The sequence below is a fragment of the Mustelus asterias genome, chromosome 17, assembly GCF_964213995.1.
Source record: "Mustelus asterias chromosome 17, sMusAst1.hap1.1, whole genome shotgun sequence".
Classification (NCBI taxonomy): Eukaryota; Metazoa; Chordata; class Chondrichthyes; order Carcharhiniformes; family Triakidae; genus Mustelus; species Mustelus asterias.
In genome coordinates, this window is record NC_135817.1 from 15,108,621 (window position 1) to 15,125,350 (window position 16,730).

Consider the following 16,730-nt stretch of genomic DNA (forward strand, 5'->3'; position numbering starts at 1 on the left):
GAGGTCTTACTTTTTAGCCTAGCACCCAACTCCCTGAATTTCTCTCGTATGACCCCCCTGCTCTTCCTACCTACATCATTTCCCCCAATGTGTACAATCACATCCGTTTGACTACCTTCCTTTTTAAATATGCTTCCTACCCTCTCGGAGACATCCAGTACCCCGGCACCAGGGAGGAAGAGAGAGTTGTATGAAATGTACAGGCAGCAAGGAACAGATCAGATGCTCGAGGAGTATAAAAAGTGCAAGAAGCTACTTAGAGGGAAATCAGGAGGGCTAAAAGAAGACATGAGGTTGCTTTGGCAGACAGAGTGAAGGAAAATCCAAAGAGCTTCTATAGGTATGTTAGGAGCAAAAGGATAGTGAGGGATAAAATTGGTCCTCTTGAAGACCAGAGTGGTAGACTGTGTACGGAACCAAAAGAGATGGGGGAGATACTAAATGTTTTTTCGCATCCGTATTTACTGAGGAAACGGGCATGGAGTCTACGGAAATAGGGCAAACAGGTAGGGAGGTCATGGAACCTTTACAGATTAAAGGGGAGGAGGTGCTTGCTGTCTTGAGGCAAATCAGAGTGGATAAATCCCCAGGACCGGACAGGGTATTTCCACGGACCTTGAGGGAAGCTAGTGTTGAACTTGCAGGGGCCCTGGCGGACATATTTAAAATGTCAGTATTCACAGGGGAGGTGCCGGATGATTGGAGGGTGGCTCATGTTGTTCCATTGTTTAAAAAAGGTTCCAAAAGAAATCCGGGAAATTATAGGCCAGTAAGTTTGACGTCGGTGGTGGGCAAGTTATTGGAAGGTGTGATAAGGGATAAGGTCTACAAATATTTGGATAGGACAGGGACTTATTAGGGAGAGTCAACATGGCTTTGTGCGTGGTAGGTCATGTTTGACCAATCTATTAGAGTTTTTCAAGGAGGTTACCAGGAAAGTGGATGAAGGGAAGGTGGTGGATGTTGTCTACCTGGATTTCAGTAAGGCCTTTGAAAAGACCCTCATGGGAGGTTAGTGAGGAAGGTTCAGTCGCTGGGTATACATGGGGAGGTAGTAAATTGGATTAGACACTGGCTCAATGGAAGAAGCCAGAGTGTGGCTGTGAAGGATTGCTTCTCTGAGTGGAGGCCTGTGACTAGTGGTGTGCCGCAGGGATCGGTGTTGGGTCCATTGTTGTTTGTCATCTATATCAATGATCTGGATGATAATGTGGCAAATTGGATCAGCAAATTTGCTGATGATACAAAGATTGGAGGTGTAGTGGACAGTGAGGAAGGTTTTCAAAGCTTGCAGAGGGATTTGGACCAACTAAAAAAATGGGCTGAAAAATGGCAAACGGGGTTCAACGCAGACAAGTGTGAGATATTGCACTTTGGAAGGACAAACCAAAGTAGAACATACAGGGTAAATGGTAGGACTCTGAAGAGCGCAGTTGAACAGAGGGATCTGGGAATACAGGTACAGAATTCCCTAAAAGTGACGTCACAGGTGGATAGGGTCGTAAAGAGTGCCTTTGGTACATTGGCCTTCATAAATCGGAGTATTGAGTATAAAAGTTGGAGTGCTATGGTAAGGTTATATAAGGCATTGGTGAGGCCGAATTTAGAGTATTGTGTACAGCTTTGGTCACCTAGTTACAGGAAGGATGTAAATAAGGTTGAAAGAGTGCAGAGAAGGTTCACAAGGATGTTGCCGGGACTTGAGAAGCTGAGTTACAGAGAGAGATTGAATAGGTTGGGACTTTATTCCCTGGAGCATAGAAGAATGAGGGGAGATTTGATAGAGGTGTATAAGATTTTGATGGGTATAGATAGAGTGAATGCAAGCAGGCTTTTTCCGCTGAGGCTAGGGGAGAAAAAAACCAAAGGGCATGGGTTAAGGGTGAAAGGAGAAAGGTTTAAAGGGAATATTAGGGGGGGCTTCTTCACGCAGAGAGTGGTGGGAGTGTGGAATGAGCTGCCGGATAAAGTGGTAAATGTGGGGTCACTTTTAACATTTAAGAAAAACTTGGACGGGTTCATGGATGAGAGGGGTGTGGAGGGATATGGTCCAAGTGCAGGTCAGTGGGACTAGGCATAAAATGGTTCGGCACAGCCAAGAAGGGCCAAAAGGCCTGTTTCTGAGCTGTAATTTTCTATGGTTCTATGTACAATATGCTTTGTCTGTATAGCATGCAAAAAACAATGCTTTTCACTGTACACCAATACGTGATAATAATAAATCAAATCACATCAAAACGTGCGTGCCGGTATGTGCATTTAAGTGTCTGTATATGTGTCATTATGTGTGCATGTGTCTGTATATGTGTGTATGTGCATACACACGTACATATGTGTATGTGTGCACGTCTGCGTGTGTACATGTATGTATGTGAGTGTGTGCGGAAAGGGGCTGGGGACCTTCCATCTACAGAACTGGGAAGGTGTCATTTAACCTGCCTTCCTTGGCATCTGCCAGCCTGTGCTTCCACTTCAGGCCTGTTTCTAGAGTCAGCAGCCCTGACTCCATGTCACCATGAAAAAAACATGGGAGGACACTACCAGCCCTGTTTCTCAGTGTGAGTGTGTATGCCTGTCTGTGCGCATGCGCACACGTGTGGTTGTCTCTTCCTCAGTGCGAATGTGCGTGTGCCTCTTGCTCTCTGTAAGTGCGTCTGTATGTGAGTTATGTGTCTGTCATTCTTTCTATGTGTGTCTGTGTGTGTCGGTATGTATTACGTGTGTCTTTGTGTGTAGAAGATAGGATAAAAGAGTTGTGTAAGGATGAGGGGATCTCATCGAGTAGTGGGAAGTGGCAAACTAACAAAATCTTTGCAACATAAGGCTCTGGAATCTTAACTCATCCTCTCAAGCTGCATGGGAAACTGATTACACAACCTTACGGAACTCCCTTCTCTATCACTCAGAACAGGTTACAATCACAATCTAAGTAAAGAGAGAGAGAGAGAAAAAGAGAGATCAGTGTGAATAAGGCACATTGACCAATTTAGTTGCTTGGCAGGAAGGGTTATAATTAGACCTTATATACAGTAACCTCTCCAAATATCTCACAAAAACAATTGCAAAATAAATGTGCTCGATGTACAATGTGCTTTTGAGAAAATAAAAACACACATTATGTTGGGGTGATGGTCTCCTTAAGAATTAGTTTTCTTTAGAAGGTGGTGTCTTATTAAAAAACCTTGTTACAAGAACTGATCATGTGACCAAGCTGCCTGGGAGGTAAACAATTGAAAAGCAAATGATAAACAAGATGTTTATTGGAGGGCATATCTCTTTCAAACACTTTAGTTTAAGCAAACTGGAATGTAGCTAAAATTCTAGTGTTCAACCTCTGGGACAGTCAAGAATTCCAACAGGCAAGTCTTCAGAGTTAAAGAACTTCAGAACAAGAAGGCTGAAACCGTAGGGAGGTTGGAGGAGATTTGAAGGTAAATAGGTAAGTAGAAAGCCCAGCAAATCTCAACTCTCAAACAAATCTTTGGTATAGTACTCAGGCAGACAGTTACTCCCCCAATTTCTAGAAAGTGGAATAACTTGAGTGTTCTGGAGTGGAAGTCTAATGTGCGTGGAAGGAAATTTATCTGAAGAAGTTTGGTTTAAAGTACATGCAATTGTGTTCACTAAACTTTAATTATCTTGAATGTAACTGACTATATTAGATAGTTATTAGTAACTGTGTTATTTTATTTCTGTGCAATAACATTATTTTGATTTAAATGGTGAACCTTTTGGCTTCATCTTTTGCTTAAGAATCTGGATTTTCCAGTTTCATCAAATGTTTATGGTCTCCGCTGAAATTGACAAACGTAGAGCAACTCTCTCATTCTTCAAATAGTAAGGTTTGATTACTTGGTAATTCCAGTCCTTTTGCTTTGGCCACCATTGATATAATGTCCCGTGTGGTATGCTGAGCCTCAAACACGTGATGCATCCCTGGGTTTTTGGATGTCGGAGGTAGTCTCTTTGACACAGGGGTCGTGCTTTGCAGCAAATGGTTTATATACTGCACCAGTTCATCCTGACTATCAACTGTGTCTGAAAAACAAAGAATAGCAGCCACAAGTTAGAAATGGTCTCATTCAGACTATTCTTCAACAGGAAGCAGAATAGACACATTCTTGCAAACTCAAAAGGAATATTTTTTAATCTTTTGATTTATCACTTGTCGGATCTTAATCGATTCTCCACATCAGGCCTCCTTGAGATCTCTATCCAGAAGTTAGATCCTAACCCAAGACTTGTCCATGCATACAAGGTTAACTTCCTAAAAGACTCCAGCTCATAGCAGTGGTAAAAGCAATCAAAGATTTTCATCCTGACACATTCACAATGGCAAATCTCTAAGGGAGCATCAATTTATACTGCACAACAAAAGGGATGCTAACTGGTTGGGAAGTTGACTCCTGATTGCTCAAGGTTTTGCCATGCACAATGTGCCAGGGAACCACTGTCTGCCATGTTTTTGTTTCATTCAAGAAAGGTGGCATGCCCAGACTCCTTCCTTGTGCCAGTGGCTATTTCATGAAATGATAGTTATTCTTCACTGTTGGCTTCCCATGTAAAATGATCTACCCCAGAAAGCTGATGGAGGTAAGGGAGTAAATTGCAGGGGCCTTGACAGAAATCTTTGTATCCTCATTGGCTACAGTTGAAGTTCCAGAGGACTGGAGAATAGCCAATGTTGTTCCATTGTTTAAGAAGGACAGCAGGGATAATCCAGGAAATTATCGGCTGGTGAACCTTACGTCAGTGGTAGGGAAATTATTAGAAAAGATTCTTAGGGACAGGATTTACTCAGATTTGGAAACAAATGGACTTATTAGTGATAGGCAGCACTCACTAACATGATCGAGTTTTTCGAGGAAGTGACAAAGATGATAGATGAGAGAAAGGGAGTGGATGTTCTATACAAGGACTTCAGTAAAGCCTTTGACAAGGCTTTGGTAGACGTTATGAAAGGTGAAGTCACAAGGCATCAGAGGAGACCTGGCAAGATGGATACAGAACTGGTTTGGCCAGAGGGCCTGAACTGGTGCATTGGCCAGAGGGCCAAAGGGCCTGTTCCTGTGCTGTACTGTTCTTTGTATCTGATTTCACAGCAGACAGTTGAACTTGGCCATAGAAGTCAGAGGGTAGCAGTAGTGGGGTGCTTTTCTGAATGGAAAGCTGTGACTAGCAGTGTTCCACAGGGATTAGTTCTGGGACCTTTGTTGTTTGTAGTATGTATAAATGATTTGGAGGAAAATGTAGCTGGTCTGATTAGTAAGTTCAGAGATGACACAAATATTGGTGGAGCTGCGGATATTGGAGAGGATACAGCAAGATATAGACCAGTCGGAGACTTGGATGGAGAAATGGCAGATGGGAGTTTAATCTAGACAAATGTGAGGTAATGCATTTTGGAAGGTCCAATGCATGTAGGAATTATACAGTAAATGGTAGAACCCTTCGGAGTACTGACAAGCAGAGAGATCTGGGTGTACATGTTCACCGATCACTGAAGGTGACAACGCAGATGGATAAGGTAATCAAGAAGGCATATGGTATGTTGGCTTTCATCGGTCGGGGCATTGAGTATAAAAATTGGCAGGTCATGCTGCAGCATAACAGAACCTTAGTTTGGCCTCATTTGGAATATTGTGTATAATTCTGTTCGCCACATCCAAGGATGTGGATGCTTTGGAGAGGTACAGAAGAGGTTTACCAGGATGTTGCCTGGCCTGGAGAGTATTAGCTATGAGGAGAGGTTGGAAAACTTGGTTTGCTCTCACAAGAGGTTGAGGGGCGACCTGATAGGGGTTTACAAGATTTTCAGTGGCATGGACAGAGTGGATAGTCAGATGCTCTTTCCTAGGGTAGAAAAGTCATGTACTAGGGGAAGTAGGTTAAAGGTGCATGGGGAAATGTTTAGAGGTGATGTGTGAGGCAAGTTTTTTACACAGTGGGTGGTGGGGGCAGGTAAAATAATGGCATTTAAGGGGCATTTAGATGAATACATGAATAGGATGAGAATGGAAGGATATGGATTCCGTAACTGCATACGGTTTTAGTTCAGGCAGGCATCATAATCGGCGCAGGCTTGGAGGGCCAAAGGGCCTGTTCCTGTGCTGTACTGTTCTTTGTATCTGATTTCACAGCAGACAGTAACTCATGAGAGAGATATCACTCTCAGGACTGGGTGCAGCTTTATAGTAAAGCAGTGGGCGTTTGTCTCCCAAGGTGGGTACAGAGCATCATATTGGAAGCCAGAATTTCCCACTCCTGATCGTGTTGGCCAGGTTCAGCAATGGAAACGGAAAAATCTCGTGAGAACAGCAAAATCGCGAAGGTGAACATGTGTCGCGATTATCCCCCTCCCCTTATTTCCCGAGGTCCAACATGCGGAACATCATTTGCATTAAGAAGCATATAATTAACAGGCCACAATGTCTGAATCAATCCCCCCCACCCCCCTTCCCACCCCCTCCCACATCAATGTGAGGGCAAAATGGCATAAAACTCAATCCATCTCTCAGGTGTGCACCCAGTGAGCAGTGGAGCTCAGGACAGGGTATTAATCAGGGCGAGAGGGTCATGCCTGGGCACTTCCCAGTCAGTATAGGGGGGGGGCAGTACTGGGGCAACATTTGATGGGGTGGTTCCAGGGTGAACACTTTAATGCTGAGGCAGCCTTTAAAATTGGCGCCTCAATCCTCGGGAACTAAGTTGCTGGCAGTGCGGGAGAATCATGTGACCCGCTCCTTGCTTTTTAAAAAAAAAGTATGGAACTATACAGCGGAGAAAGCCAGCGCTGGTATCGGCAGCTTCAGGGCTGCTTTTCCTGCCCGACACTGGCTTTTGCCAATTCCCAGGAAAATACAGCCCCTATGTTTAAAGATGACATGAAACCATTGTCAATTGTCGTAAAAACCCACCTGGTTCACTAATGTCCCTTAGGGAAGGAAATCTGCCATCCTTACCCGGTCTGGCCTACATGGGACTCCAAGCCACAGCAATGTGGGTGACTCTTAACTGCCCTCTGAAATGAAGGGAAGTTAGAGGTGGGCAATAAATACTGGCCCAGTCAGTGACACCCTCATCCCAAAAACAAATTGAAAAGTATATAAAAAATGTGTACATGGTGCATGTTGGTTGTTTGACAGTTGGCCAGCAGAGAAGACAGTGTGAATTGAAGATAGTGTTTTGACCATTTGCTGATACCAGCCAGCAGTTAGAAAAAAAGGTGCAGTTAGAAAGTCTAGAATATCAGAGGATCCTCATAGAATGCCTACAATGCAGAAGGAGTCCATTCGGCCCATTGAGCCTGCACCAACAATAATCCCTGCAACCCCAAGAATTTTAACCACTAATCCTTCTGACACTCAGGGTCAATTTAGCATGGCCAATCCACCTAACGTGCACATCTTTGGGCTGTGGGAGGAATGATGTGGAGATGTCGGCGTTGGACTGGGGTAAACACAGTAAGAAGTTTAACAACACCAGGTTAAAGTCCAACAGGTTTATTTGGTAGCAAAAGCCACACAAGCTTTCGGAGCCTTAAGCCCCTTCTTCAGGTGAGTCGGAAACTCACCTATCATGATTCCCACTCACCTGAAGAAGGGGCTTAAGGCTCCGAAAGCTTGTGTGGCTTTTGCTACCAAATAAACCTGTTGGACTTTAACCTGGTGTTGTTAAACTTCTTACTGTGGGAGGAAACCAGAGCACCCAGAGGAAACCCACGCAGACACGGGGAGAATGTGCAAACTCCACACAGTAGACCGGAATTGAACCCAGGTCCCTGGTGCTGTGAGGCAGCAGTGCTAACCACTGTGCCACCGTGTCGCCCTAGAACAAACTAAACCCAGCAATAAGGGAACTTAGGATAATGATACCTGGATTTCACATACCAATTCAGCACAGTAAAATAACATTTTTAAAAACTCCCTTTACCTGACTCTGCTAATCCGAAAGAATTTCAGGACATTTACAGCACAAAAACAGGACACAAGCCTCCTCCCACTCCATCATCCATCCCACCCTGTTAATATATCCTTCAATTCCTTTCTCCCTCCTGTGATTACCCAACTTCCCCTTGAATAAATCAATGCTATTTGCGATAGAGTTTCACATTCTCACTGCTCTCTGGGTTAAGAAGCTGCTCCTGAATTCCTTCCTGGATTATTGGCAATTACCTTATCTTTAAATAGAACCATTGGGCTCCCCACAAAGAAATAGTTTCTCTACATCTAGCCTATTAAACCGTTTCGTAATTTTAACTCTTCAGTCATTTCTTTTTTGGGGGAAAGAGCACCAGCCTCATGATATCGATATTCATGCTTGTAAATATATTTTTGCACCTTCTCTGGTGCCTCTGGTTCTTTGTAACGCCTGCGTGTATGAATTCTTGGTCAGTGTGGCAATCTCTCACACATTCTACTGCTCTGAATGTTCCCTCACCTCCTCCCCCTTGACACCGCTTTCCCTTCTGCCCTTCACTCTGCTCATTAATTGAGGTGTACAGACTGATTCCTGAGATGGCAGGATTGGCGTGTGAGGAGAGATTGAATTGGTTAGGATTATATTCGCTGGAGTTTAAAAGAACGGGGGCGGGGGGGGGGGGGGGGGGATTCATAGAAATCTATAGAATTCTAACAGGACTAGACAGGGAGATGCAAGAAGGATGTTCCCTAGGATGGGGAATCCAGAACCAGGAGTCACAGCCTGAGGATATGGGGTTAACCTTTTAGGACAGAGATGAGGAGAAATTTCTTCACCCAGAGAGTGGTCAGCCTGTGGAATTCTCTACCACAGGAAGCAGTTGAGGCCAAAACATTGTATGTTTTCAAGAGGCAGTTAGATATAGCACTTGAGTCGAAGAGGATCAAAGGATTTGGGGGAAGGAGGGATCAGGCTACTGAGTTGGATGATCAGCTTTGATCGTAATGAATGGCTCGAGGGGCCAAATGGCCTACTCCTATTTTTTATGATTTGGTTTCACGGATACTCAACCTTCTCAGATATGAACATAGAACATAGAACAGTACAGCACAGAACAGGCCCTTCGGCCCACGATGTTGTGCCGAGCTTTATCTGAAACTAAGATCAAGCTATCCCACTCCCTATCATCCTGGTGTGCTCCATGTGCCTATCCAATAACCGCTTAAATGTTCCTAAAGTGTCTGACTCCACTATCACTGCAGGCAGTCCATTCCACACCCCAACCACTCTGCGTAAAGAACCACTCTCTGCGTAAAGAACCACTCTCTGCGTAAAGAACCACTCTCTGCGTAAAGAACCACTCTCTGCGTAAATATGGAACATTATGATTCCACGTTCTTTAAACAGAGACAATGGGAGCAATTATAAATTAACCCAGTCTTCGAGAAATCACCAAGGTGTGATTGGACACTTTACTAGGGTATTTTCACAGTAACTTCATTGCAGTGCTAATATAAGCCTACTTGTGACACTAATAAATAAATGTAAAACTTTTTTAAAAAACAAATAAACTTAAAAAACTTTACTCTCTGCCCCACATTATCTTTCACTGAAGAGGAGATTTCCCGACTGGGTTCAGGAATGAGGGGTTTTAATTTAGAAGGTTAGGGTTGGAGATGCTGGAGATGTTCTCCTTGGAGTAAAGGAGATCGAGGGGGGGGTTTGCTAGAGATGTACAAGATTATGGCAGTTCAGAGACAAAGAAAAACTGTTCCCATTGGTTGATCATACAATGACAGAGGGGAAACAGATTGAAGGTTTCGATGGAGGTGGGGGAAGAGTGGTTTTGGTTAAGGGGGGAGGTAAATGTGAGGAAGAATATTTTTACACAGCAAGTGATAGTGAACTGGAACTGGCTGCCCATGAGGCTGGTGGACCAACAATTTCAAAAGGAAATAAGATGAACACTTTAGGAAATAGACTTTCAGAGCTGCAGGGGTAGAGTGGGGGAATGGGCCTGATTGGATTATTCTGCAGATAGCCAGCATGAATTTGATGGACTGAATGGCCTCCTTCTATACTGTAACATAGGTGGCAGGGGTGCTGACATCCGAGATGAAAACCGCTGCTCCTGCTACCTCTGGAAACTCCAATGGAATAAAAGTGCTGAATTGGTGCAGGGAACATTGCCAACAGGACTCCCAGCCTCCCATAGGGGCATGAAATCACCTTACCATCCAGCCAGGGCAGATATCCCACTCTGATCAGCTGCCAGCCAGAGACCAGAATGTCTCCAGTACCAACAGTGGCGCTGCCCCTACGCCAGGAGGCTCAGGAAGTAGATCAGCCATGAACCTAGGAGTGGGTTAGTGGGGCGGGTTCATCGGGGCCAAAGAGCTCTGGCAAGGCTGATTTAGGGTGGGCTGTGGATGGCCCTTGCCTCTCCCCATTAGGCATGGCCTGTCCAAGTAGAAGGAAACCATCCAAGTTGCAGACATGTCCACCAGGATTTACCTGGCAGGTTGCCAACATGGCAACCCGCCCACCTTCACTCCCCCCCCCCCCCCCCCCCCCTCACCAGGTAATCGGTCTCTGGGCGGGAAGAATTAAAATCCACCCTATGACTCCATTGACTTCAATAGAAGGTGGGCAGGTTAAAAATTAGCTCCCAAAATCTCTTAGCTTACTTAAAACTAAGAATTCGCTACAAATAATAATAACTTTTAAAATTTATCATATTAAAGAGAAAGCAATCTTTGGCTGAACTAAATTTGTGATTTGCTATTTCCAAAAACTGTACCAAAGACGAACATTTTCCACCAGTGTGCTGGTCAAGCCTATGGTGGAAGCGGAGAATTACTGACCAGAGTTTGGAAGCTTCCTACCATCATTTCTATAGCAGGAATCGTGCACAGACACTACTTCCTCCACATCATTGTTCTGACTGACGCTGTCTTCACTGAGATAATCATCCAACAAAAGGCCATCTGGCCCTGGGTCCAAGAAACTCAGGTGTGTGTAGCACGAGGTAATGAGAAATTCAGAGAGCTTGCCGGTTTTTATTCTGGAAGGTTAAACATTATTATCATGGTTAGTGTACAGCACTTCATCACCAGAACATTATCCATCCAAAACACAGTGCACTCATTATTATCTTCAGCTGTCTTTGAGGGCCTTGGCAACCATTGCATTGTTCCATGATTCTACGTGGCAAAGTGCTGCAGTGGGTTTTTTTATTCGTTCATGGGATGTGGACGTTGCTGGGCCAGCACTTGAATGGCCCATTCGGGATAGACTATAAGAGTCACCCACATGGCTGTGGGTCTGGAGCCACATGTCGGCCAGACCGGGTAAGGACAGCAGATTTCCTTCCCTAAATGGACATAAGTGAACTGGATGGGTTTTTACAATTGACAATGATTTCATGGTCATCAGTAGATCTTTAATTCCAGATTTTTATTGAATTCAAATTTCACCATCTGCCATGAATTTGCACACTCTCTTCGTGTTCCCATGGGTTTCCTTCGGGTGCTCTGGTTTCCATCTATAGTCCAAAGATGTGCAGGCTAGGTGGATTGGCTATGTTGAATGCTTGGGGTTACGGGGGTAGGGTGGAGAGGAGGGCCTGGGTGGAATGCTCTTTTGGAGAGTCACTGCAGACTCGATGGGCCAAATGGCCTCTTTCTGCACTGTAGGGATTATATGGATTCGAGCCCAGATTCCCAGAGCACTACCTTGAGTCTCTGGGTTACTAATCCAGTGACAATACCACCGTGCCACCACCTCCCGATAGATTCCTGTTGTCTTCTGCAGTATGACGGACCAAGAAGCTCCCCCACTCTTAACATCTGCCATCAGGCGCACTGGAAGGATTTACATGCTGATAATCAACCTGTTAATGAATGCAGCGTCAAGTCCTGGGGTGGGACTTGACCCCAGAGCTTCTACTCAGAGGCAGGGACCACTACACACCATCCAACAAGGCCTTGCCTCATCATTAACTCCACTAATTAAAACACAAACCACTATTCAAATCGATGTAAAAATTCATACCTGGCCCCACCAAAGTATCCATCCTCTAGTTTTCGAAGAGTACAGAGAATATTTGAGTCAATATCTGCTCCATCCTCCGCTGCAACATAAACGGAGCCAGTTTAAAAAATAGAGGCCAGTACTGTGTGCTATCCATTCTTCAAATCAAAGACTGGCAAACTTAACTCACCCCATGTCAAACTATTTGGAGGTTGAGAACAGGAAGAAAATTCCACTTGAGGTGATGTGAGAAATGATTAGTAAAGAAAAGAACAGTCTGAGAAAGGAATGACTGCATTTGACTTTAGTACAGGATGTGTTGCTGCATGAAACCCAGGGCCCGTTGGCAACACAGGGGGATCCAGGGGGATCCTGGAGATCATTGAAAACTCTTTATGAAGTTGCATAAATCTAGAAATAGTTTTTAATATAAAAGTGAGAGAACACAAAATCTATCAATGCGCACACAGCCCTATATTGCAATCTTGACCTGTTTGGACAGTGAATCTCCACTGCAATGAAAAATGTACAAGTCTAGTCCATCAGTCTCAAAAGAAATGTCCCTTAGTGTCCAAAGATGTGTAGGTAGCAAATTTGGATTCTGAGTGCCCACAAGACATTTGGTTGACCGTTGCCACATTCTGCTGATTTCCCTCCATGTACTTTTTTCCCGACCGGTATGACTGAGGTGATACGCACTAAAGCAAGAACAAGTGAAGTGAGGTGCACGCTGATTGCTCACAACATTGACTGAGAGAGCCGGGCGCTCCCTCTGTGTCCAATTAAGCATAAATATTTTGTTTCAACCATTTGAAGTTGATGACAGTTTTATTAATATATAAATGATTAAGCATTTTCTATAACTCATTATGGAACCTTTGGCTTGTATTAAATGTATTTAATTTTATCCATGGGGTGAGTGAACAAGGCCGATTTCAATCTTCTGGCTCATTGGGATGAAGGGGTGGCGACTCACTCACTCGCCGAGATTGCCCATCACTGATCTAAGGTGTCAATATTTCAAAGACATTGGGTTGCAGATGTTATCAATGTAACTATAATCTGTACATACTCAAGATTCATCAAAAATAAATATCTCAAACTATTGAATTGTTACCAAACAAGTAATATCCATCACAAAAACATGCATTGAGGCCATTCAGCCCATCGTGACTACTAATTCAATCCAATGAATCCCACTCCCCTTTTCCCTTAGACTTCCAGATTTTCCTAACAAAAATAACGATAGTGTAAAGAGCGGGAATACAGAGCGACGACAGTTTAAAGAGCGGGAATACAGAGCGGTGACAATTTAAAGAGCGGGAACACAGAACAGTGACAGTTTAAAGAGCGGGAACACAGAGCGGTGACAGTTTAAAGAGCGGGAACACAGAGCGGCGACAGTTTAAAGAGCGGGAACACAGAACAGTGACAGTTTAAAGAGCGGGAACACAGAGCGGCGACAGATTAAAGAGCAGGAACACAGAGTAGCGACAGTTTAAAGAGCGGGAACACAGACCAGTGACAGTTTAAAGAGCGGGAACACAGACCAGTGACAATTTAAAGAGCGGGAACACAGAACAGTGACAGTTTAAAGAGCAGGAGCACAGAGCGACGACAGTTTAAAGAGCGAGAACACAGAACAGTGACAGTTTAAAGAGCAGGAACACAGAGCGGTGACAGTTTAAAGAGCAAGAACACAGAGCGGCGACAGTTTAAAGAGCAGGAACACAGAGCAGCGACAGTTTAAAGAGCAAGAACACAGAGCGGCGACAGTTTAAAGAGCAGGAACACAGAGCAGCGACAGTTTAAAGAACGGGAACACAGAGCGGCAACAGTTTAAAGAGCAGGAACACAGACCAATGACAGTTGGGAGTTTGGGTGGAGAGGGTGGCAGTTAGGGCAGTTCAATGCTCCTCTTGCAGGATGTGGGAGGTAAGGGTCACCATTAGTGACCCTGCTGACTTCACCTGTGGGAGGTGCACCCAGCTCCAGCTCCTCACAGACCACCTTCGGGAATTGGAGCTGGAACTGGATGAACTTCAGATCATTCGGGAGGCAGAGGGGGTGATAGACAGCAGTTATCGGGAAGTGGTAACACCTAAAAACGAAGCTAGCTGGGTGACAGTCAGGAGAGGGGAGGGGAGGAAGCAGTAAGTGCAGGGATCCCCTGTGGTTGTTCCCCTCCAAAATAAGTATACCGTTTTGGAACTGTGGGGGGGATGACCTTCCAGGGGTAAGCCATGGTGATCAGGTCTCTGGCACAGAGTCGGGCTCTGTGGCTCAGAAGGGAAAGGGGAAGAATAAGAGAGCAATAGTAGTGGGGGACTCAATACTTAGAGGCACAGACAAACGGTTCTGTGGGCGCGAACAAGACTCCAGGATGGTAGTCTGCCTCCCTGGTGCCAGGGTCCTGGATGTCTCTGAGCAGGTAGAAAGCATCCTAAAAAGGGAGGGTAATCAGACAGACGTCATTGTCCACATTGGTACAAATGACGTAGGCAGAAAGGGTAGGGAGGTCCTGCAAGAGCAATTTAGGGAGTTAGGTAGAAGGCTAAAAAGCAGGACCTCTAGGGTAGCAATCTCTGGATTACTCCCCGTGCCACGTGTTTTTGAGGCTAAGAACAGGGAGATTGTGCAGCCGAACACGTGGCTAAAGAACTGGTGCAGGAGGGAGGGTTTCAGATTCGTGGATCACTGGGAAGTCTTCCAGGGAGGATGGGACCTGTACAAGAAGGACGGGTTACACCTGACTGGAGGGGCACCAATATCCTGGTTGGGATGTTTGCTAGTGTGGTTCGGGTGAGTTTAAACTAATGTAGCAGGGGGGTAGGGATCAGAACAATAGGTCAGCAAGCGTAGAGACTGGGGACGAGCATGGGGCCAAGACAAGACTGCCTAAGAGGATGAGCAATCTGGGGGAGGATGAACTTAGTGGAGTGCATCTGCTTCAATGATAGGAGCGTAACGGGCAAGACAGATGAACTTAGAGTCTTAATGCATGCGCGGAACTTGGATGTGGTTGCAATGACAGAGACTTGGTTAAAAGGACAGGACTGGCAGCTGAATATTCCGGGGTATAAGTGGCGAGACAGAGGAGGGGCTAGAAGAGCAATACTGGTTAGGGAGCATATTACAGCGGTACAGAGGGGAGACAATTTGGAAGGATCATGTAACGAGACACTGTGGGTAGAGCTCAGAAACAGGAAGGGCGCAGTCACTATGCTGGGGGTATACTACAGGCCTCCCAACAGCCCACGGGAAGTTGAAGAATGGATATGTAAGGAGATTCTGGACAGGTGTAGAAAAAATAGGGTTGTTGTAGCGGGAGTCTTTAATTTCCCTCACATAGACTGGAAATCCCTTGGGGCTGGGGGTCAGGATGGGGAGAAATTTGTAAAATGTGACCAGGAAGGTTCTTTGGAACAATATGTTGATAGTCCAACTAGAGAGGGGGCTATACTGGACCTAGTACTGGGGAATGAGCCCGGTCAGGTCATCAAAGTTTCAGTGGGGGAACATGTGGCGAACAGTGACCACAATTCTGTAAACTTTCGGATAGTCATGGAAAAGGATGAGTGTTGTCCTATGGGTAAGGTGCTGAATTACGGGAAGGCTAACTACAGCCGGATTAGGCAGGATTTGGTGGCTGTTGATTGGGAGAGGCTGTTCGAGAGTAAATCCACATCTGGCATGTGGAAGTATCTTAAGGAGCAGTTGATAGGGGTGCAGGACAGGCATGTGCCTGTAAAAAGGAAGGACAGGAAAGGTAGGATTCGAGAGCTGTGGATAACCAGGAAAATTGTGGGTCTAATCAAAAAGAAAAAAGAGGCATACATAAGGTTCAGGCAGCTAAAAACAGATGAAGCACTGGAGGAATACAGAGAAAGTAGAAAAGAGCTCAAACAGGGAGTTAGAAGGGCAAAAAGGGGTCACGAAATGTCCTTGGCAGACAGGATTAAGGAGAATCCCAAGGCATTTTATACATATGTTAGGAACAAGAGAGTTGTCAGAGAAAGAGTCAGACCTCTCAAGAACAAAGGAAGGGAATTATGCTTAGAACCCGAGGAAGAAGGTGAGATCCTAAATGAATACTTTGTATCAGTATTCACAAAGGAGAGGGACGTGTTGATTGGCAGTGACTCAGAGGGATGTGTAGATCCGTTAGAACTAATCGCAATTACAAGGGAGGAAGTGTTAGGTGTTTTAGGAAGCATTAAGGTAGACAAATCTCCAGTGCCAGATGGCATCTGTCCTAGATTACTGAGAGAGACAAGAGATGAAATTGCTGGGCTCTGACAGAAATCTTTGTTTCTTCATTGGACACAGGTGAGATCCCAGAGGATTGGAGGAGAGAAAATGTGGTCCCGTTATTTAAGAAGGGTAGCAAGGATAACCCAGGTAATTATAGGTCAGTGAGCTTGACGTCCGTGGGAGGGAAATTGTTGGAGAAGATTCTTAGAGATAGGATCTATACACATTTAGAACGGAATAGTCTCATTAGCGATAGACAACATGGTTTTGTACGAGGGAGGTCATGCCTCACAAATTTGGTTGAGTTTTTTGAGGAGGTGACAAAAATGATTGCGAGGGAAGTGCCGTGGATGTCGTCTACATGGATTTTAGTAAAGCATTTGACAAGGTCCCTCATGGCAGGCTGGTGCAAAAGGTTAAATCTCACAGGATCAAAGGTGAACTAACTAGATGGGTACAGAACTAGCTTGGCCATAGAAGACAGAGGGTAGCAGTGGAGGGGTCTTTTTCTGATTGGAGGTCTG

The 16,730-nt window shown here is 45.0% G+C and overlaps 1 protein-coding gene across 1 annotated transcript in view; it reads right to left on the reverse strand.

The window, feature by feature from the left end:
* The window catches only part of LOC144506132 (phosphorylase b kinase regulatory subunit alpha, liver isoform-like), a 1,103,981-nt gene that overhangs the window by 59,017 nt on the left and 1,028,234 nt on the right, over positions 1-16,730 (reverse strand). The window contains exons 18-20 of the mRNA XM_078231960.1: positions 11,974-12,052; positions 10,806-10,984; positions 3,853-4,038 (exon numbers count right to left, since the gene is read on the reverse strand). Coding sequence (XP_078088086.1) covers positions 3,853-4,038; positions 10,806-10,984; positions 11,974-12,052 — 444 coding nt within the window. The remainder of the gene's footprint in view (positions 1-3,852; positions 4,039-10,805; positions 10,985-11,973; positions 12,053-16,730) is intronic.